This window comes from Scatophagus argus, chromosome 16, assembly GCF_020382885.2.
Source record: "Scatophagus argus isolate fScaArg1 chromosome 16, fScaArg1.pri, whole genome shotgun sequence".
NCBI lineage: Eukaryota > Metazoa > Chordata > Actinopteri > Scatophagidae > Scatophagus > Scatophagus argus.
In genome coordinates this window covers 12,522,284-12,543,076 of record NC_058508.1, presented here as the reverse complement: position 1 = coordinate 12,543,076, position 20,793 = coordinate 12,522,284, and the positions used below count along the sequence as shown (strand labels likewise).

At 42.1% G+C, this 20,793-nt stretch overlaps 4 protein-coding genes across 6 annotated transcripts; 1 reads left to right on the top strand and 3 right to left on the bottom strand.

The window, feature by feature from the left end:
- Positions 1-553: 553 nt before the first annotated feature.
- si:ch211-256e16.3 (kelch-like protein 20) lies at positions 554-6,742 on the bottom strand. Of its 2 annotated transcripts, none has more exons than XM_046416320.1 (12): positions 6,610-6,742; positions 5,946-6,248; positions 5,700-5,834; positions 5,430-5,621; positions 4,880-5,023; positions 3,878-4,064; positions 3,354-3,512; positions 3,103-3,231; positions 2,601-2,777; positions 2,356-2,502; positions 2,107-2,272; positions 554-1,413 (listed from the first exon to the last, which is right to left on the bottom strand). In XM_046416320.1, the coding sequence occupies exons 2-12, from the start codon at positions 6,225-6,227 to the stop codon at positions 1,257-1,259; spliced, it is 1,875 nt and encodes a 624-aa protein (XP_046272276.1). In that variant the 5' UTR covers positions 6,228-6,248; positions 6,610-6,742; the 3' UTR covers positions 554-1,256. The 2 variants fall into 2 exon arrangements, with proteins under 2 accessions (XP_046272276.1, XP_046272277.1); XM_046416321.1 differs by having other exon boundaries at positions 3,354-3,500.
- Positions 6,743-7,281: 539 nt separating this feature from the next.
- anks4b (ankyrin repeat and sterile alpha motif domain containing 4B) lies at positions 7,282-10,343 on the bottom strand. Its single transcript, XM_046416594.1, has 2 exons — positions 10,097-10,343; positions 7,282-8,805 (listed from the first exon to the last, which is right to left on the bottom strand). Exons 1-2 carry the CDS (start codon positions 10,255-10,257, stop codon positions 7,680-7,682), a joined length of 1,287 nt encoding a protein of 428 aa, XP_046272550.1. The 5' UTR covers positions 10,258-10,343; the 3' UTR covers positions 7,282-7,679.
- A 1,070-nt stretch (positions 10,344-11,413) lies between these two features.
- On the top strand, positions 11,414-17,405 carry LOC124072807 (peroxisomal membrane protein PMP34). Of its 2 annotated transcripts, XR_006845601.1 has the most exons (10): positions 11,414-11,772; positions 11,948-12,008; positions 12,729-12,795; positions 13,310-13,464; positions 13,947-14,063; positions 14,164-14,309; positions 14,491-14,586; positions 14,926-15,008; positions 15,111-15,361; positions 15,419-17,405. XR_006845601.1 is itself a non-coding variant. In XM_046414505.1 (9 exons), exons 1-9 carry the CDS (start codon positions 11,698-11,700, stop codon positions 15,256-15,258), a joined length of 948 nt encoding a protein of 315 aa, XP_046270461.1. In that variant the 5' UTR covers positions 11,414-11,697; the 3' UTR covers positions 15,259-17,405. The 2 variants fall into 2 exon arrangements, 1 of the variants encoding a protein (XP_046270461.1); XM_046414505.1 differs by having other exon boundaries at positions 15,111-17,405.
- On the bottom strand, positions 17,399-20,770 carry dxo (decapping exoribonuclease). Its single transcript, XM_046414504.1, has 7 exons — positions 20,539-20,770; positions 19,406-19,866; positions 19,098-19,324; positions 18,285-18,504; positions 18,027-18,162; positions 17,822-17,916; positions 17,399-17,732 (listed from the first exon to the last, which is right to left on the bottom strand). The coding sequence occupies exons 2-7, from the start codon at positions 19,858-19,860 to the stop codon at positions 17,612-17,614; spliced, it is 1,254 nt and encodes a 417-aa protein (XP_046270460.1). The 5' UTR covers positions 19,861-19,866; positions 20,539-20,770; the 3' UTR covers positions 17,399-17,611.
- Between the last annotated feature and the right edge of the window lie 23 nt (positions 20,771-20,793).

Below are 20,793 nucleotides of genomic sequence, written 5' to 3'. Positions count from 1 at the left end.
TTATTTAAAAATCTTGCGGAGAGCCTTCTCTTACGGGTGGAAACTGTTAAAGCTACAAAGCTTTATATGTATTCAACAATGCGATGCCATTAAAGTCCCTGTTAGTTTAATGGTCAGGTTCCCCAATACTTTTGTCTATATGGTGTGTGTGCATTTATACAGTTCCCTAACATTAGTACAGGTCAAAAACTCCAACACAAGAACCTTATTAACCATTGACAAGTTTTTCAAATTTACTTTTTTGGGCACTTTGAGCTCCCGTGTCATCCAGGGGAAAAATAATAGTAGAATGGGAAAAAATATGTATTTTTGATTTGGTGGTGAACTTTCCCTTTAAATCATTTTGATTCAATGATTATTTCTATAACATTTAATCTTTTTTTCCCCCCATTTTCCACTGGTCCCATCAATACATTTCATAGGACTAACACTTCTAAGTTTATACAAATGAAAAGAAACAATTTCTGGAGACAAAAAACAATTTATACTGCAGAGTTTACATCAGATTAGATGTAAGCATTTTCTTAAAAAGGAAAGAAACAAACACTTGCAGTCACATTAAAGAATTAAACATCTTTATTAGAATCCAACTCCATTTATAAGTCACTAAGATACATGATGCACGCTACATTACAAAAATATACTCAACATGTTACAGGTAGTAAAGACCATCATTCAGAACTTACAAAGTTTAAATACAAAAACACAGATCACATATAGACATCTTTTTCACAGGTAACCTTCAAAAATATTCACAATGCAAGTTTTTTTTGGCCCATAGAGCATCTTTTGAGTCAAATGATTACTATTTTTTTTTTTAAAAAAAAAGAGCTTATACCTAGTCACACCCCAATAAATACATCACATAATAATAATAATGATACAAAAATACACTATGTTGGCTGGGAAAATCTTCACAGATTTGAGGTGCTCGGACATTAAAACAGTATCCTAAACATGTTCACATCACACAGAGAGTGAGTTCAGACGGCTGACTGAGCCGTCGATTAGTCGGTTGATCCCTTGAGATTCGTGTCTCTTCTTTCACCCCAAAAGAGACTCAGTCCACAAGCAGTCACCGATTTCAAAACCAACTTCTTTATGCCATCGGCAACAGCTCAGACGGTGCTGTGCCAAATCCAGGCTTCTCTTCTCAGCTCGCTGCTGTCCTCAGCTCTGAGCATTGTGGTGCACAGTCTCCCAGTGAGGGTGTAAATAAGAACCAGGAAGGATTTCCTCTCCACCGACACCTTTGCTCAGTTGTCATTTGGCGTCCCAGGACAGCTGCTCATGTGGATGTCCTTCCTCAGCTGAAGAGACACACAGCTCAGCCAGCTGCGACTGGTGGGCATCTCCCCGACAATCTCCCACGTGTCTGTCTCGTCACAGTACCTCTCAATAGTGTCGTGATATCTGCACGTGAATGGTGATCAGAATTAAACAGCTGTACATTCAAAAACTGAGTCGAACAATGCTGCTTTTCGCTAAGAAGAAAGGCTGTAAATGCGTCAGTCCTTCTCTTTCAGGATGTAAATCAATAACCGAATGTCCCCATTTGCATATTTCCACAGCATCTGAACACACACACACTTCTGTGTTTTGTCTGTTTATGATGCAAAAGAAGATATGCAGATGCAGAGGACACTTCTTCGAGTGTTATATGTTATTTATTTCTGCTTTACTGGGTTACATAACTGCGCTGAATCATATAGCAAAGAAAATTTGGTTTCTCCTGTTCACTTGCTTGCTCACTCAATCACCACCTGTCCACTGTCTCGTCCATTTGTTTGCATAATTCACACACACACATACAAACACACCCTGGATCTCTTTGTCTGGCTCTGCTTAGAATAGTTGGTTCATAGTTGGACTTCAGCTTACTCTGTTTTAAAGTTATTAAGTATTCGAAGAAATGCCTGTCCCTCACTTTGATATTGATACTTGCGGCACTTGGTGGAGGATTAAATACGTGAAACAAGCTGTAAACAAGTTGTCAGTCTCTGTCAAAAAGTCACAAACTATGACAGAGGAGCTAAATTTGGTTCCTACTTTGCGAAACTAGATTCATAAGCACCTTTTCTGAATTTTCCCAGATAAACCGCTCACCTGTCCCAGCCTTCTTCCCCTCCCAGGACGTAGATTTTTCCGTCCACCACAGCAGCACCGGGCCGGTAGCGTCGTTCTTTCATGGGGGCACACATGGTCCACTGGTTTGTTTTGGGATTGTAACACTCTACTTTATCTGTGTTCTCCGTCGAGGCATGCCATCCACCTGCGAGAACGAAAGCGAGATGGAAATTAACTCTCTTGATTTCATTAGAGGTTCATTAAGGTGCTATGATGTACGTTACGCACCTATAACGTAAAGCTTTCCTTTGAGTGTACAAGCCGCTGAACCGGATCGAGCGATCTGCATGGGGGCTACCTCCGTCCACACAGAGGTCTTAGGGTTGTAGACCTGAGCGAGGTCCGTGCCGTCGCCATCCTCCAGAACCGCACCACCTACCAGGACACGAGAAACTAACTTCAGTAAATCCAAATATTTTCAATACAAGCACAACTCTCAACAAAAACCTGCACGTGAGTGGCCTGTTTTCTACCAGTAACATAGAGGAGTCCATCCAGGGCCACTACAGCGGGACTTGTGACGGCCATCTTGACAGATTCGGTGAACTGCCAAGAGTTGGTGTGCGGGTTATAACACTCGACCGAGTCCAGACGAGAGCGACCCTCCCAACCTCCCACTGCATACACAAAGCCGTCCAGCATCACCAGGCCTGAGGAGAGAGTGAAGTCAGGAAGATTGATCAGGTCACCAAGTTACAACTTCAGCTATTGTCACTAGTTCTGCTTTGAGCACAAGTTCTCCGAGGTACACTGTGGCATCACTCAGAAGTCTCATGGAAATTCAGGGTTTGTCGACTGTGGCCAAGTCCGTGTGTCGTCACATCTTAATAAGGACGATTGCAACAAACTACAAATTTACAATTGCATCTGCATCTACCTGAACAACAAAAACTTTAAAAAGGACAAGGATGGATGTCAGCAAAAGTAGAAAGGCAAAATGAAGTACTTTATGGCCTCAAACTGAGGCTCCCTCACCTAACTCGGAGCGAGCTACATTCATGGGAGCCATCTCAATCCAGGAGTCGAAGCAGGGATCGTAGCGCCACATCTCCCTGCTGGCTGAGCCGTCAGGAAACTCTCCTCCTGCCAAATACAGAGTGGAGTCTGCAGACACAGAGAGGAGGAGGGAAAGAAACACGTCACTTTCGATGGTTTTGTTCATTCCAGAATGGAGACAATATGGGAGCAACATCATCCAGTAAGTTTCAATCAGAGTCCCTCCTCACCCGAGACCACCAGCCCGTGTTTGCTCACAGCGAAGGGCAGGCAGGCCAGATTCCTCCACTGACTCGTCACAGGATCGAAGCTCTCCACGCTGCGCAGCACCACCTTGTCGTCCTCCCCGCCAACTGTCACTATCACTTCAGCTGTCCCTGTTGCCATGACAACAAGAGCAGAGGAAGAGAGGAGGAGTGAGCCGAAGCACGTCAACAGGCCATTGGACAGATGCGCTAACGATTCTTTTCCTTACCCACTAATCTGCTCATCAGTTTCTCTGCTCATCAATTAACTGTTTCACCCATGAAATGTCAGGACAAAGTGCAAGAAATGTCATTAATTATTTCTCAAAGATCAAACGAAAGATTACCAGGCACGTGAGCTGTTTAGTACCCCAAACTGATGAGTGGGACATCAGTTTCCCCATCTTTGTCAACACGTTAGCATGACAAAGACAGAGCATCTAACCATACTGAAAGCGCACGTGGTTGGCTCTCGGCTGACATGAACGTGCAGGTGTGAGCGTGTTCACCTGTGGATCTGCGTGGCCTCGCTCTGGGGCAGTAGAGCTCTCCACGACGGTCTTTTAGCAGCAGATAGTCCTTGGCCTCAGAGATGAGCCTCTGGCAGCCCTGGCTCTCCTTCACCACATCCAGAGACTCGATCACATCATGGAGGTAGTAGGGGCTGATGAGAGGCAGCCGGATATGCTCAAGCACCTTTAAGGAACAAATGGAAAAAGAAAAGCTCCAGTGAACTGCCACTGTACCTCATGTGTCCAACGTCCAACACGAGAATCTGCCACCCGCCACCTCCACATATAGTCATTCGCCTTCTTGCTAAGATTCAGATGAGAAGATCGATACCACTCACATGTTAAATGTGAAGATACAGTCAGGAGCTGGAAACAACTAGCCCGGACTGAAAAATTCCAAACCACAGTAAGCTAATACAGCATGTCCAAAACGTTCGTATGAAACCAACAGAAAGTGAAATGTACACTATTTCCAGGAAAATATTACAATATGCAAGCACTGGACGCTACGCCGACATAAATATCCCACAGTGCAATGTAGGAGTGACAACAACAGGAACCACATGACAGAGAACGGCAAGCAGTCTGGCACATAATCCTGTCGTAAAAGCACAATGTGTCGTGTTTGCGTTTTCTGCATGGATTAAACGAATGAGATCTACAGGTGCTGGCATGTGGGTTCACCTTTAAACGTAGCCAGGCTAGCTGTCTTTGTGCTAAGCTAAGCTAAGCAGCAGCTGGCTGCATCAGACTGCTGCAGCAGTGGGGTGGTGGTGGTGGATCGGAGGTGCTGTCAGTATGAGCGCCTGACAGTGGTGGCACGTAGTCCTTGATTTATGGCTGCTTCTAAGACTAATAGCGGCGGCTGCTGAGGTTTCTTTCACGTTGCACTGTCAGCTCCAAACACACGCATCTCTGCAGGATACTCTTTGGACCGTAGTACAGGACAGAACTGTGCACAGGTCGCAAAAAGGTTGCATAATCTCAAGTGAATCCTACCTTTTCGAAGCTCTGTTTGCGAGAGGGACATTTATTCAACCACAGCATGGACGCCTCAAACACCATCTCTTCTTTAGGCACATTGAGGAAGTCACTGGCAAGGATTTCTGTCAGTTTGTCCACACACAGAGACAGGAACTCCTCCTGGCGGATAATAATAATAAAAAAAAAAAGAAAAGAAGGAGGCAGAAATCAGGGGCAGGCTGCTTTCTAAACAGGCTATGATAGGAGTTTATCACATGTAAATGTCAGTTTAAGTGCTGACAGGCAGGTAAGATTATCTTCGTTAAGCCCTTTCACACATGAAACCAACAACACTGCCAGGTTCAATTATCCTGGTGAGGTACTGGTGACATGTGCAGAGGCAGCTTTGTATTCACTTGACAATAGCTTTGATTGTTTTGTTTCATGTAGCCAGGGAAAACTGGACATAATCCTCAGTCTGACTGACACCGACATATCTATGAAACACAGAAAGGCAGCGAATGCCTCACATTTGAGAAGCAGAACTGGCATTTGTTGCTTGATAAATACTCGATGAGCCTCTCACCTGCTGATGAACGCTGCTGAAGTGCTCGAGGATGTAGTCCATACTACGTTTCTCCAGCACTTTACAAGAATGCGCCTCTGCAAAGCAGTGAATCCCCACACAGTTCATCTCATCCATCTGACGCTCCATGAAACGACAACAGGCCTCTCGAACTGCCATCACGTCCAGCAGGTTGGCTGCTGCCAGCAGGGCCTGCACCACATTCAAATATTTTTCAGCACGCATCCTCGGAAGGGTGACAGCGGATGAAGAAAAGGCAAGAGACTTCACCTGCACATTTGCTTTAGAGATGTACACCTCGGATGTGTAGGCGTAGCTCACCAGCATCCCAATCATCTGAGGCTCAACTCCATTGATGGCAACCCGCTCCTGTTTGGACTCGATGAGGTCAGTGGAAAACATTGCCTGAAGGGACGAGAGCAGACATAACTCATGGCTGTTTACATGATCTTCTAGTTTAGAAACAGGAGGCTGGACTCCACCTGTCTGTCACTGACATAACTATGAGAGGCTTACCTGGAAGTATGAGCTGAAGGAGGCCAGCACGATGCGATGGCAGGGGAACTCTTGTCCCCCACAGCACAGGGTCACATCACAGAAGGCGTTGTTGAGCCGCAGGCTGTTGAGGCCCTGCAGGACAGTGTTGGGGTGCCTGGCATCCACGAACAGGTAATCCTCGCTGCTCAGAGGGACTGAAGGGGCGACCGCAGCCGTGCTGGCGTCCTCCTGGATCGGGAAGGTGACGTTCATAGTGGACGGCAAAGGCAACCCGGCGCAGACGCCAATCACTTCGGCCATGTCTCACTTTGCTATGGAAGCCTGAGAGGTTTAGTGGAGGCAAAACAAAACATGATAGTTAGAACACCTAGACGACAAAAGCTCCGATCGGATGCCAACAACGATTTAAATACACGCTGGGCAAAGTGGAATTCGGTCTCAGTAAGTGAGCTCCTACAAGCTCTCACTTTGCTAAAGTAGCGGACGAAAGCAACAAGGCGGAGAGACGAGCTGAGATTGTCTAGTAGCTCACTAATGAGGCTTAGCAATCATGTCGCAACTTGGCGGCGCAAACGAGCAGTCTCCATCGTGTCAAACTAGTCAGTCAGTTTCATGTGAATCCTTACCACGTACAGACAGGTGTGAATAAACCTATAACAACTGTAACAGTGACACATATTACCTGTCAGGCATAATCGTGACCGCTGCGGTGCGTACACGCTCCCCCACACACGGTTCTAGCATCAAACGGTCAAGAGCAGCAATTTACGCCTCTCACCGGAAGCTCCTCCCACAGGTAAAGAGACAAATCTCACCGTACTTCCGGCTTCGCTCCAAGGAAAAGTAGGTCCCGCCCCCGTGTTTTGGAACTCACTGGACCTCACTGACCGACCAGTGGTGGAAGTAGCAGTACCATTGCGCAGAAATGCTTTGTCACAAATAAAACTGCTGCATGTAGAAGTTCAAAACCTTTAGCATAAAAATTACAGTACCAAAAGTAAAAGAGTTTATTGTGTGGAATGGTCCATTTTGGAACAATCTACTTTATAATATCACCTCACAGGTCCAGTGTGAAGGATTTAGTGCCAACTAGTCAACTCACTTGACCACCCGCTGTCACTCTGTCCTCTATGGTGGAGGCTCTCCATGCAGCAAGTGTTTAGTTTGTCATTTCTGGGCAATTGCAGAGACAAGGCAGTGCAACATGACTGACTCCATGACAGAGGACCTGCTCCCTCTGTAGCTATGAAACATCGGTTCTGTAGTTTCAGGCAAATATACACTAATGAAAACCATGAATATTATATTGCATCTCTGCATTACTATATTAAAAACATTATTCATGGATCCTATGCCAGACACAGTATATTTCACAAATTTTATTCATTTGACAATCACGCTGTCAACAGTCAAACCAATTATACAACAGCACAAACAAATCAGCCACACTGTTATGTCATTTATGGGGAGAAACTATTTCCCATCAAAGCATCTCTTGTTTTTGTTCAAGTGTTATTCTGGATTTAAGACTGAGTTTCTGGTCATTTCTTTTTCATGTTTTTCCCACCAGATTTTAAATGTAGGTTCTGACACCGTCATGCTGTAATTGGTTATAACATGGATTATACTGTATATAAACAGAGCATTGCACAAAACATTTCCATTCCTAGAGAGTGTAAGTTTGATCACTTAAAATTATGAGAATTTTGGTTGGTAAAATGGTTAGAAAAAGGTAATGTTCTTTTTTTCTTTTCACAAACAGCTGTCCTTCATAATGCCAGGACTCTCCAGCACGTTCTTCCTGCGGGCAACAGCTTCCAAGATTTTCTTTCTGGGTCCCAGCTGGATGCGAATGCCTTTCAGGTCTTCATCAGAGCAAAGCATTAACCCCTCCAGGTCCAGGTGCTCTCTGTTGAATGCAAGGGTAAACTCTGGCAAGGAGATGGAAGACAAGAACACATCTAAAGGAGAGGTTTCATCATTCTCATCATCATCCAGTCCCAGATCTTCCTGTTCCCAGGGCAGATCGGACTCAAAGCCAGCAGCGTCGTCCTCCGCATCAAACATCTTGTTCTCAACAAGGTAGCCGAGACTTTCGTTGTTCCCAGTGGGGATGTCCTCTGACTCCAGCCCCATCTTCTTCATGAAAATCAGACCTCCAAGGCCGGGCCGGTTGAAGATGGACTGCTTGACGTGGCCTGGTTCCTCATTGTCATCATCATCTTCATAGCCTGATGTTCCTTCTTCATCTAAAATGCTCTCGTCCTGCTCGCTGAAGACATCCAGAAATTCTGGCTTCTCGGATACTCCGCTGTCCTGTTTGAGGAAAATAACATTCCCACCCCCTCCTGATCTCTCCATTGTGCCTTTATCTTTCCTCCCGAGCTTCTTCTGGAGTGTACCTTTAACCCTAGCTGTGAGAGAACCAGATTTATCGGAAGCAATAAGTTTGGAGAACTGCTCGTTGACGTTGGTCACGGTGCCGCCGTTCGAGAGTGCTGATGCCATGCTGGCCTCTGTAACAGACCCAGTATTGTTCGTTCCGCGCTGCATTTTATCCATCTTGCTCTGGTGTTTCTTCTTCACCTTCTCACAGAGTTTCACACGTTTTTCTGCTTCTTTGACTGCCTCCTTCTTTACACTGGCGACCTTCTTGGGATTGTGGTTGGTCTGCTGTGCGGCGGCAGCGTCTAGGAAGCGCACGCACTCCATGTGGTCACGAGATGCAGCGACGTCCATGGCTGTGTGGAATTCGTTGTCGAGTGCAAACAGGTTGGCGCCGAAGTTGACCAGAAAGCTGAGGATGTGCATGTGGCCGTTAGCTGCAGCATGATGCAACGGTGTGTTTCCCCAGATGTCACTCTTGTTGGGATCTCCTCTGCATGACACAAAAGAAAATCTTCATTAAAGTAAAAATATTTGCAGCTTTTGATACTGTCTATCACTGGATAATTCCATATAATAATGATTCCTGATCAATCAATCATAACCAGTAAGGTGACTCATTGAGCCAATAAGAGGAAATGTGGGAAAAAAAATCTTTCAAAGACAAATTGAAGATGTGAAATCAAATGTTGTCTGTCTCATTCATACTGTTAGATTTTACTCTTTGCTTTCAGAAGGAGAATTACACGAGCTCCCATGTTTTATGCATGCAAAAGCTAAGCTAACTGTTTGCTGGCTTCAGCTACATATTTACCTCATAGACATGTTCAGTCTTTTGATCTTGACAAGAGAGAGAAAAAAAAAAAAAAAATTTTCCCCAAATGTCAAACCACTCCTTTATATGTAAGGCTCAAATTTATACAAAACATACTTGCAACGTTTAACAAAATATTACGAAACAGGGCTGAGAATAATTAGTAAACTATTAAGTCCTCCAGGGCTGTGCCCCAGTGTCACAACCATAAAAGTCTTGATTGTTGGTTTCCAGCAACCACTTCTCATAAATCCCACCTCATGCCGGCAATGAAAAAAACGGAAATGCGTCACTTAATTCTGGCCACGCAGGTGAGACTTGCCCTACTAAATATCTTCCCAGCATCTTTTCTGGACCTCATTTTACGCTGAGAATGCAGTTATAGGCTTTTGTTGTGTTGGATGAATGCTGGAGGTGGGGGGTGTGGGGGAGGTAGAAAAGGGCCTCTTTTGTTTTAAAGCATGGCTTTGGCTGATTAAACATTTGGCTCAGCTCATGGGAGAGAGCAGTCCAAAGAGTGGAATTGAGTTTTGGCTCATTATATTATAGTGAATGAAATGTGAACACCAGCAGGTGTTGTCAAAACCCAGATGAAGTCCTAAATAGCCGGTGCACAGTATGAAAATACAAAAAGCACATTATTTTTCGGCCATAAAATGAACTGAACAACATGTTAGCCTTTTGTTCAGTGAACACTACAGTTCTGCTGGTGATTTTAGTTTAGTTTTAAAACATTACACACTACATATTTTTGTACAATTTGCATTAACATGTCTGTATTTCTTTGTCTCGGCTTAACAATATACAGCCAAACTGATCAGTCTTTCTCTGGGAAATCAAAACATTTCAGTAAACTTTAGAGCACAAAGGTAATAATCATGGAGAAAAGCCTGCAATTATCACAGGATCTTTCAGTGTCTGGATGGACTGTGAGTAGCACAGGTGATATTGAGGAGTGAGTTGTACTTACTCTCTGCTGCAAATGAGCTGAAGAGCATCGATATGTCCATGGAAAGCGGCCAGTAAGGTGGGAGTCATGCCATCCTCATCCGCAGTGTTCAGGTCCTTCCTCGTGGCCTCCTTCAAGAGGTCCAAGTATCCATCAATCGCTGCTTTGTGGTACCTTGACATCTCCTAAAAGAGCACAGAAAGTTTAAACAAATCTCTCTTCCTCCTCTGTTCCCCCCACTCCACGGACTGCATGGACTGACGTGACTGTGGACCCGAGCAAACAATGTGATCACTGGGCGTCAACATATCAGCAGCTCAGAGCCATAAAACAAAAAGTCCAGTGGCAAAGTCCAGTTCACTGCTGTCAGATGCACAATTTCTTCAAACACAAGTAACACTTGAGACCAGTATTTCATAAGTGCTGTCAGAGCAGTGTTATGGGTACAAGTTTGAGGTACTTTATAGGACTTCACTGCGTTTATTTTACGGCTATAGTTACTATTTAATGTAGATTTAGATAAAGATATCACATATGAAAACAGCACCTTATAAAATATGATGCATTAATGATTATCTAGTCTTTCTATTATCATGTATGAGCATACTGCTCTGTTAATAAGGAAAAATACATCTTATCTCATTATAGAATAAGTAATATCAAGACATTAAAGTATGAAAAGTAAAAGTACCCAAAGCAGAAACCTCTGTGAGTGTTGGCTATCATTATATATAATAATCTATAATAATATAATAATATGTGCTGTCCAATCAAGAGTTCAGTCCTAAAAATGACTGAGTTTACAGTAATTTAAGACAAAATCGTCACATTTATAACCCTGAAACAAAATAAAATGTTTGGAATCTTTTATATTAAACAATATGTCACTTATTAGCTTAACATGTGATGCAAAGGCAGCACATTTAAGCTCCTACTTGCTGGGTAGTTTAATGAAAATTCTTCATATGTTTTCTGTGTAAAATCTGAATTTGTAAAGTAAACAAATTAATATTTGCATTTTAGTGTATTACTTTAATGAACCTATTTAGTTATAAGTTATGTATTATAGTTAAAGAAGACTATATTTTACATATGGCTTTATCGCTGGGATTATAAGTTTTATATGTAAGTGCAGTATAAAAAAAATAAATTGTATGATTTTTTTTATGTCCGTAGGTTTTTTGTGTTCCGAAAAGTTACATTTATTACATTGCGTCCCTGTTTTTAAGTCCACCGCTCCGCCCTCCAGTCCAGTAGGTGGATGATACATCTTTATGACTCGCCCAACGCCAAAGGAAAAAAAAAAAAAAAAAAAGAAGACGAAGAAGAAAACAAGCCGACAATAAGGAGAAGAAGAAGAAGAAGAAGTTTTTCAACCCGGCTCAACCAATGAATAGTGACTGGGAGGAAACATTTCTTTCTCACCCTGGCCGCCCTGGAGCTTGTGAACACCATGAACACCATGGAGCTGTATCTGTGAATGTTTATCTAATTCCCCCCCCAACTGTTCCGCAGCTAGAAAAAACAGACCGACCACTAACCATCTTCCCTCCGGTCGCCCGCCGCGCTTTCTTACCAGTGTTTGGTCTGTGCCGTCCTACTTACCGGGAGACGCCGCAGAGATGTCCGGGAACGATGGCTCGACTGTTGGCCTTCTGTCTTACGAGACTCTGGTTCACGCTGTGGCAGGTGCAATGGTGAGCAGAGAAAAAGCGCAAAAGACGTGCGATAAGTTTATGAGAAGTATGTGGAAGTTCCTGGTCTCTTCTCGTCTTGCTAACTTGATGTTAGCGCTTTGGGTGTGAGTGAGGCTTTTGTCATTTGGTTTTGTATTTTCAGTCGTCAGTTTCATCACAATGTGTTGTGTTTTAGGGGAGTGTGACAGCTATGACCGTCTTCTTCCCTTTGGACACGGCCAAAAGCAGACTGCAGGGTGAGTCTTGAGGTCTTATCATCTGGGACAGAGGTTACCTGATTACAGCTGCTCTAAACAGACTTGATTGATTGTTTGATTATTAGTTTACTTCATTGTGGAGTCACTATAGCTGCTTCCTAAAGGTGTAAAGGAGTAGTCCTGTATGAGCCCAGTGACTCACACTTTGGACATCTTTAAGGAAGCAGCTCAAGTAACACCTATTGAGACTGGCGCTTGTCTAGTTTTTATTTATCTTTATCTTCAGTTGCCTTATTTTGTATTGTGAAATACTTTGCCTCATTCGAGCTAGCTACTCAGCAGATGAAGCATATAAAGCAGTAATTATTCATCCCACATTTAGCAGCTTCAGGTTAAAGTTATGAACACATCAGTGCCTCCACGATTATAATCCAGTAATATAAAATATTTTGAAATATGCCATCCTGCATAATGAATACTCTAACTTTGGGTACTTTAAGTATATGTTTGTACTGTAAGATACTGAATGCATTACTTTTACTTGTAACAGAGTGTTTCTACACTGTGGTAGACTCAAGATTTGAGTTCTTCTTCTGCTGCTGCTCTGGTGGCATTGCCTGGATTATTATTCAGACCAAAAGAAAACTTCTCCATAGCCACAGAAATCATTACATGGCTGTTCAGGCTGAGCAGTATTCATTCAGCCTGTTTAAAGGACTCGATCACTGAGTTTTGTCACTCTTGTAAATGTTTTTTCAGTGGATGAGAAGCGAAAGTCTAACTCTACTCCCATCATCCTAGCTGAGATAGCAAAGGAAGAAGGCCTGTAAGTATTTGAGTCGCACTGTCGCAGAGTTAAAATTGTGTGTAAGTAAGTGTAAGTTATTGCTTGTGTTGTTCTTAAATTCAGTCTTCTTAGTTTGATTTCAACAACTGAATGAGTGAGACATTCACAATCAGTAAAATATTTCTAAACCACAGCTGAAACTGTCAGTTTATCAATTGGCTGGTCAATTGTAAATTAATCTGCAATGATCTTGTTAATCAATGAATGGTTTAAGTCTGTAAGTATTTGCCAGTTATCTATGAAAATGAACAGAATACCTTTGGGGTTTTGGACAGTTTCTTAAACAAAATGAGCTATTTGAACAGAATCTGAAATGTGCATTTTCACAATTTTTTGACATGTTAGCAGTAATCACCAGATTAATAGATAATGAAAATAATTAGTAGTTGCAGCCTTATTTAAAACTGTTGCACACTCAGTTCTGTTTAGGCTGATGATTTGGTCACATGACTGAATGTTCACTATTCAAACGTCTTTCCACCATTTCTCCCAGTCAGGCGCTGTATAGAGGCTGGTTGCCAGTCATCTCCAGCCTTTGCTGCTCCAACTTTGTCTATTTCTACACGTTCAACACGTTGAAGAAGCTGACGGCATCTGGTAGTGGAAAGTCCAGACCTGGCAAAGATCTGCTCATGGGCGTCGTATCAGGTAAATACGCACACAGCTGAAGTGATGGTCATGAATGACTTAATGGCGCCTGTCAAATATTAAAAGCGTTGAGTGGAGGACTTAAAGGTGCCCTGTGGAGTTTTCTTGTAAACAAATATGTTTCAGTTACTTACCTTTTTAAGTTTAAGCCCAAGATTACATCTTCAAATGTTCAACCAGCCGTTCAGACCTCAAAGATATTCAGTTTACAAGGACGTAAAACAGAAACGTCCATTTTCTTTTCATCAATTAATCGACCAATCCTTTCAGCTGTGGTTTACATTCATGTTAACTTGTTAGCAGTCTTCCTCCCTGCTGTTGTTGGCACAGTACTGCCACCTATAGATCAATCAGATGAAACCTTTGGCGGGCATGCGCATCATCATGCTCCATAGAGCTACTAGTGATTTTTTAAAAATAAAACCTCGACAAGGTGTCTTTAAGAATGATTCAAGAAAGCAGATGATGTGTTGTTCATGCAGGGGTGGTGAATGTGATCCTGACAACTCCTATGTGGGTGGTCAACACTCGACTGAAGCTGCAGGGGGCAAAGTTCAGAAACGAAGACCTCCAGCAGACCCATTACAGGGGCATATGTGGTGAGTGATATTTATGTATTACAGTTTGACAGTGCAGACTTGTTTTTTCTGTTGCTGCACAGTTGTAAAAACCCTCCTGTTTTTGGGCTTTCTCTTTCAGATGCTTTCTCACAGATCGTAGCCAATGAGGGGGTGGGAGCTCTGTGGAACGGCACTCTGCCTTCTCTCATCCTCGTCCTCAACCCTGCTGTTCAGTTCATGTTTTATGAGGCCATGAAGAGGAAGGCAGGGAAGGGAATGAGGAGGGTGAGTGGACACGAGACAGACATTTCTGTGGAGACCACTTTAAGGAATACAATCAGTCGAATTTTGATTGTGTTAAAGTTCATATAGCGTTGTTCAGTTTATGGTTTGAGAGGCAAATTATATTTGTAGAAAAACAATTGACCTTACGGTCAAAGTTAAATCGGTGTGTCTCCCTCCGCAGATATCCTCAGCAGAGATCTTTGTCATCGGAGCCATCGCCAAAGCCATTGCTACCACCGCGACATATCCTCTTCAGACAATTCAGGCCATTCTGAGGGTAAATACTATGTTATAAAAATGTCATTCTTTTCCTTTCTTTCCCAAGGTGACTCACATGCTGATTATCTATACTTCTGGATCATCAACAACTCTAATAAAAACCTCAGAAAACAGCCATGAATTCATCCTACTTAAAAGAATTTTGAGTCTAGTCACTGAAAATGAATGAAGCTCTCAGTAATCAATGTTTATTGTAGATGTTATTGATGCTCAGTATCTTCAAAATCTCATCACAGTATTGGGTAACAGTGAGCAAAATGAGCCCCAAAAAAAAAAATCAGTAAATCAGGTCTCATGGGAGGAAAGGAAAATAACCTGGTTTATGCTCTCTCGTCAGTTCGGCCAGTACAAAGGTGATGGCAAAGGCGGTGTGACTGGGAGCCTCTCAAACATTTTTTCCTTGCTCATGGACAGGATCAAGTGAGTGCATCTGCAAACATGAACACATTCCCTGACAGACTGAGCACACTGGGGAATATGTTATGATAGCTGGTTACCATACATCCCTTCGTTCTTTCGCAGGAGGTATGGTGTTCTTGGTTTGTTCAAAGGCCTGGAGGCCAAGCTGCTGCAGACGGTGCTGACGGCTGCCCTCATGTTCGTTGTGTACGAGAAAATCACCGCTGCAACCTTCAAAGTCATGGGCCTGCAGAGGAAACTAAAGCAGTGAACACGCACCTACTTGAATACAGTACTGCAGTACTGCTCGTCATCAGTAGGTTTTATCAGTGCCTGGCGGTGATATGTTAATGCAATGACTTGTATCTGTCACAACAACGTTATAATAAGAGATGGGTCTGGTGTCTTTAGGGCCATAGATTGCTACACTCACACTGAACATAGGGTACAAACAGAGCTGGGTGTAATATTTAAAATACGATCTCTTTCTTAACCTTCAGCTGGTTCCATTTGTGCAGGCTTTTCTCCTCTGGTGAATTTCAGTCGAGATGATTTCATGTGACCTCACAGGAGCTTAATTTAATTTGATTTTCAGAGTAAAAGAAAGCAACGGAAGTTATGAGAATGAATTTGTCCCTTCATTATCTTACCCACACATTTTTCTGATAGAAGTAGTTTGTCGATTGCAGAGTTGAACTGGCTCCAGTCTGAATGAAAGTGCTTTCATTCGCACAGGAAAAAGACTGTCACTTACTTAAGAAAGTCACTCGCTCGCGACTGGAATCGCATTTCGCCATGAAATTTGAGAAAAAACATTAGTTGAGAATTCAGAACAAATCTGGAAAAACATCACATTACTGTATAAAGGAAAGGTTTGATGTTTGGGGAGAGAATGAGTTATTATGAGTAACGTCAATCTTCTCCGTGAAATCTCGGCCAGAGAATGAATAAGCGCCTTTCCCAAAATGTCAGCCTTTTTGCTTCGACACCATTTGTACTGCGTTGATCTGAGCTACTGGACCATTCTTCACACACTCAGTTGTGTGTTTTAACTGTGAATTTGTGAACTTAAGCAGCAGTAATAACAATAGCTGTGAGAAGGGGACGAAGCGAAGCTCTGATTCATACTTTAAGATTTGCATGTAAAGTGTGACAGGTTTTGATTTTAATATTTATATTAAGTAAAAATAAATGTAATAATATAGATAGGTATATGAATACTTAAGCCCACACAGTTTGAGAGTAAAAGTTACATGTGTAGTAATACTGTAGTAGGGCCTCAGAATTACATCACAAACAAAATGCGCTAACAACTGAGCTTTAACGACTGTTTTCATATGAACCCATGATGCACTCAGCTGTCTGCTGTCTTCATGATGATATCGGTCAGTGTGAACATTTCGTCACGCAGGTCTTCCATTGCTTACCTCAGCGTCCTGCTTTGCGTTGGGCAGCCGGAGCTCGCAGTAGTTTGCAGTATTTGTTTATCGCAGTGCTCTTTCTCTGATTTGGTGAGTGAAAGTCTGTCATCTTAAAACCATGTGAATGTTGATTGACTTCTTGTTGTTAAACTGGTTGTTCAATCTGTCACCATGTGATTTTGCTCTATTACTTTGTAACATATTTAGGAAACCACAGCCTTTTGACTGTTAAATGTTATTAACCAATGCCTTTGGGGTAGCTTAGTTTCAATGAGTGATACTGTAAATTTACAGTTAACATCAAATAAGTCAAGAAAGGGGATTACAATTTACACTTCTGTACATTTTCACTTCTGTTTTATGTTGTAAAACTTATAAACTGTGTACTTTTGGGTTTACATGTCACAGGTGCTCTTTAATAACTTTTCAGGTCTTGGCTCACTTCATGTCAAGGGACTTCTTGCCTTTGCCTTCCACTCTGAATGCCATTTGATAGGTTTTGGTGTGGGCCAAGGTGTTTTGACGGCTGGGGGATAGCGATGATAGTAATGAATGTTCGGTAAGGCTGCAAATTTAGACTCCCAGGAAAGAAAAACAGCAGAAGTGTGGAAAAGCAGGAAGAACAAGGAAATGTCAATAAATCAGATGAGGCAGGAGAACCAAATTTCAATTTTAACAATTCAGAAAAAGCCCAAAGCCGGAGAACGTGTCGCTATTAGTTATAAAACAGCACAAAGGCAGTGACACATTTGGACAACTACAAAACGATGGGCCTTAATTACCGTCTTCTTCATTCTGTTGCTGAAATGTTTTATCTTTTTTTGTATGAAAAAAAAACCCTGTAACTGCTGATGCAATACTTACTTGAAGTCATCTTCACTTATTTTACATCACAGTTTGTTTGTTTGTTTTTTTACATATATTTCTAATTTTGTTTTGATTAACATACCACTGTTATTGTTATAACCAATGAATAATAAAAGTTTGAGAAACACTATTGAAAGAGTAATGACTGTTTTATTTACAGTAAAAAAAAAGAAAAAAGTAGTACTGAAAACAAAAAATGATTTGAGATAAAATGAACTCACAAAGCTACTCTCAGAGGATGAGTTAAACTCGATACACATCAAATGTATTTTGGGAAATAACCCTGCATTGGAGGTCTGAATTAATGGTCCAAGTTGACCATGTATCAGTTGTAAATCAGTCCTTAATACTGGTCATCTCCTCCACATACCAGTGTGGCAGAAAGGAATACTGGGAGTCCCTGTGGACGGAGTAGGTCACATCTCTGTAGGGCTCATAGGAGAACAGGTACACCACACTGCAGGGGGGGGGACAATAATGACTTATAAACAACACAGAGGGCTTGAAATATATTTTCCCACAATGCAGTCTGTCATTGCAACTCACCCTGGATTGTCTTCAGTAGCTGTAGCCTTAACAAAAGACAGGAAATCACAACAGAAGTTCATACAGACCGTTGGCTTCCAGCAGTTGTGTTCGTTCTGTCGAGAAGAAACAATATATACTTATAGTCTTTTATTTAAAAAAATACATCAAAATAATTACATATGAGATGATCAGTCAGCGATCACAGCAGACAATGACACTCCACCCTGATGAGATGTGAAATCTTAGAGATGAGAAAAGTCTCCACGGCAACAACCACTCCGTCGTGATCCCGAAAACCTGCCACAACACGAGGGACTCCGGGGAGAAAAGACTGGGCCCACCACTTGAGCAGTTTGAACCTGAGGGCCACCAAAATGAGAAAAAAACCCCCACATAGCTTAAAGTGGATAAATTAAATCACCCACAGACAGCATGGCATGAAAATGTTCTTTACGCAACACTTAACTGTTTCATCACCTACCTGTGGAAGTTGCTGCGCTGTTTGGGGGTGCAGATCTCTGCAGAGGTCTTCAGCTCGACGTAGCATGCAGGAGGAACTGGAGAATTGGGATCTTTATCCCGGCAGTCCACCTCACCGGAGAACAGAAGACTGTGATTTGCGAGCCGAGTTTGCACCACAGTGCAGAAAGCCTCATTAGTGTTAACCACTCCGCCTGGGTCGGGTAGACTGTGTACGTTATCTACAGGGATGGACAAAGGTGGAGTGTTTTTTCCTTCATATGGTATAAGTGTGTGTGTCAAATGTGAAATAGTGAGACAGATGGGTATGTATGAAGACTCATTTCTGTCAGGAAGGGAAAAACCAAAAGTTAGGAGTGTTAGTAAAGATAAAAATACTCACGTCAAGTTTAAAATGATGTCAAATTGAGTCAAAATATACACATTTAAAGTTAAAATGACCAAATACTAAACCATAATTTGGCGACAGTAGGTGATGAATGGAAAAGATGCAGCAGAAAAATACATACAATTCACTTTTTCCCTCTTGACATTTCTAATTTAGACTTGCTATCTCAAAGCCGAGATAGTAAAGTGATGTCTTAGTATTTTGCATTTCAAAATACCATTTTTATTTTTGTCATTAAGAACATTTTATATTTGTTTTCCTTTCCTGGCAGAAAAGGGCCTTCATAGCTATGACAAATTATAAAACAAATAGACTTGTGAAATATCATATCATATCAACTATCAAATATCAACTGATCTGTAATCAAGATTTGAAAACAAAGTAAACAGCAGCTACTATAATATTCTATTATTTAAATTTACCTACCTGCACATGCGTATTGCTCAAACTTGTAGCCCCAGTACATCATCTCCTCATGCCTCTCAGTGCGGTTGTCTCGCTCCCTGCGGGCAGCTTCTGTTTCCACTTCACTGATGTAAAGCGTGCCCCTGAACCTCGTGACCGCCAGCAGCCAGCCCTCCCTTGTCTCATAGGGAGTTGTCAGCAGCTTGGTGAGATGACCACGCCATGTCACAAAGTCAGCATCTAAAGCACTGGGAAGAGCAGAGGTTGATCAAAGCGTAACCACAGCCGTGGTCAGAGGTGGCTGGATGTGAGATCACAATAACACTTACCATGATGAGACTGTGGTGGCCTTTGAGCTGACTTTTGATCTGTTGGCCAAGATCCAGCGGAGCATTAGGTCCAGCCTCTCCACCACACTTTCATTTCTCTTTATGAAGCGGTCCTTGTATCCATCCTTCAGGTCAAAGTTAGGATTTCTGTCAGGCTCCACATAGTATCTCATCTGTCTGCTGTCGTTAAAGAATCTACGTTCAGAGTCGAGGGAAAAACATCCTACTTCGACAGGCTGTTTGTAAACAGGAAAGTCTCTTTCATATAGCTCTTTTCTGGTGCTCAAACCCTGTGAGCTGAGTGGGTTTTGCCAAAAAGCTGGCCCAGACTGATGCTGGTGGCGAGCTGATCTTGAATGTTTAATCCTGCTGTGATTTCCTCCACTGTCACCCCTCTCTCTTGTGTATGCTGAGTAGCGGTTGTGGTGACTTGAGTTGGGATTGTGGTGGTCCATTGCTACCTGGTAGGAAAATATATATTAGATGGTCATAGTGTTTATAGTATACCAGATTTTTGGGTTACTTATCTGTTTTATTATCAATCTTTTTTGCGCTTGAATACTGCACTTCATACTTCAGTTGCAGTATTCATAATTTATAATTCAGTTGTGATATTTTATATATATATTCTTATTTTATTATATATTTTCTTTCTTGTTATTATTTCTTGTATAGTGTTTTAAGAACCTTATCTTTTCCTTTTAACTTACTTGACTCGAGAGAGAGCCCTGCACAAGAATTCCTGTGCGTCTGGACTGTTTGTTTGTGCACAAATGGCAAATAAAAATCTTAAATCTTTTTGCAGCTGTAACACTTTAATTCCTCTGCATAGGATCTACAGTTTATCGTATCTCCAGTTGAACACATCAACTCGTGTTCTGTGTACACAACTGCCTGTCGTGCGTGTTGTAAATAAATACTTGTTTAAATTTAAAGGTGTTCATTGTTGTTGTGTTGACGTCTGTGTAGAAATGTGTCTGCATTGTGTAAACAAACGAGTGCAGGGCAACCAGTAACTTATTTGCATGTCCGCTGTATATTAATAAAGATTCCCAAATATACGTATTTAGTGTGCTTTGCTTTGCCATTCTTGTTAAAAGTATTTGATTACAGGTAAATAAATGAAAACCTACCTTATTCAGAATTCACATCAGAAGCAACTAACTAACGTTAAGTTTCTGTCGGTGCCGGTGTCCGCCACGATGGAAACCACGGCTTTCTTTGAAAATAATTATCGTGTGTTGAAGAGTCTACTTTAATTACCACAAGACATGCAAGTGACAACGAATCAAAGAGAGAGAGTGTGTTTGTTTCGTTAGCTGGGTAGCTAACTAGCGTCAGGCTAACACCAAAACCAACCCCACTTCCGCATGCAGTTAGTCATCCAA

Excerpts from the sequence above, each read along its gene's own strand:
- si:ch211-256e16.3 (XM_046416320.1), bottom strand. The coding sequence starts at position 6,227 with ATGGCCGAAGTGATTGGCGTCTGCGCCGGGTTGCCTTTGCCGTCCACT. Across the intron at positions 5,835-5,945 it reads CCTTCAGCTCATACTTCCAG|GCAATGTTTTCCACTGACCT; the intron begins GTAAGCCTCTCA and ends TCGTCCCTTCAG. Across the intron at positions 5,024-5,429 it reads TCAGCAGCGTTCATCAGCAG|GAGGAGTTCCTGTCTCTGTG; the intron begins GTGAGAGGCTCA and ends ATTATCCGCCAG.
- anks4b (XM_046416594.1), bottom strand. The coding sequence starts at position 10,257 with ATGTCAAGGTACCACAAAGCAGCGATTGATGGATACTTGGACCTCTTG. Across the intron at positions 8,806-10,096 it reads CAGCTCATTTGCAGCAGAGA|AGGAGATCCCAACAAGAGTG; the intron begins GTAAGTACAACT and ends TGTGTCATGCAG.
- LOC124072807 (XM_046414505.1), top strand. The coding sequence starts at position 11,698 with ATGTCCGGGAACGATGGCTCGACTGTTGGCCTTCTGTCTTACGAGACT. Across the intron at positions 11,773-11,947 it reads ACGCTGTGGCAGGTGCAATG|GGGAGTGTGACAGCTATGAC; the intron begins GTGAGCAGAGAA and ends GTTGTGTTTTAG. Across the intron at positions 12,009-12,728 it reads GGCCAAAAGCAGACTGCAGG|TGGATGAGAAGCGAAAGTCT; the intron begins GTGAGTCTTGAG and ends ATGTTTTTTCAG.
- dxo (XM_046414504.1), bottom strand. The coding sequence starts at position 19,860 with ATGGACCACCACAATCCCAACTCAAGTCACCACAACCGCTACTCAGCA. Across the intron at positions 18,505-19,097 it reads TGAGCAATACGCATGTGCAG|ATAACGTACACAGTCTACCC; the intron begins GTAGGTAAATTT and ends CCATCCCTGTAG. Across the intron at positions 17,733-17,821 it reads GCTACTGAAGACAATCCAGG|TGTGGTGTACCTGTTCTCCT; the intron begins GTGAGTTGCAAT and ends CCCCCCCTGCAG.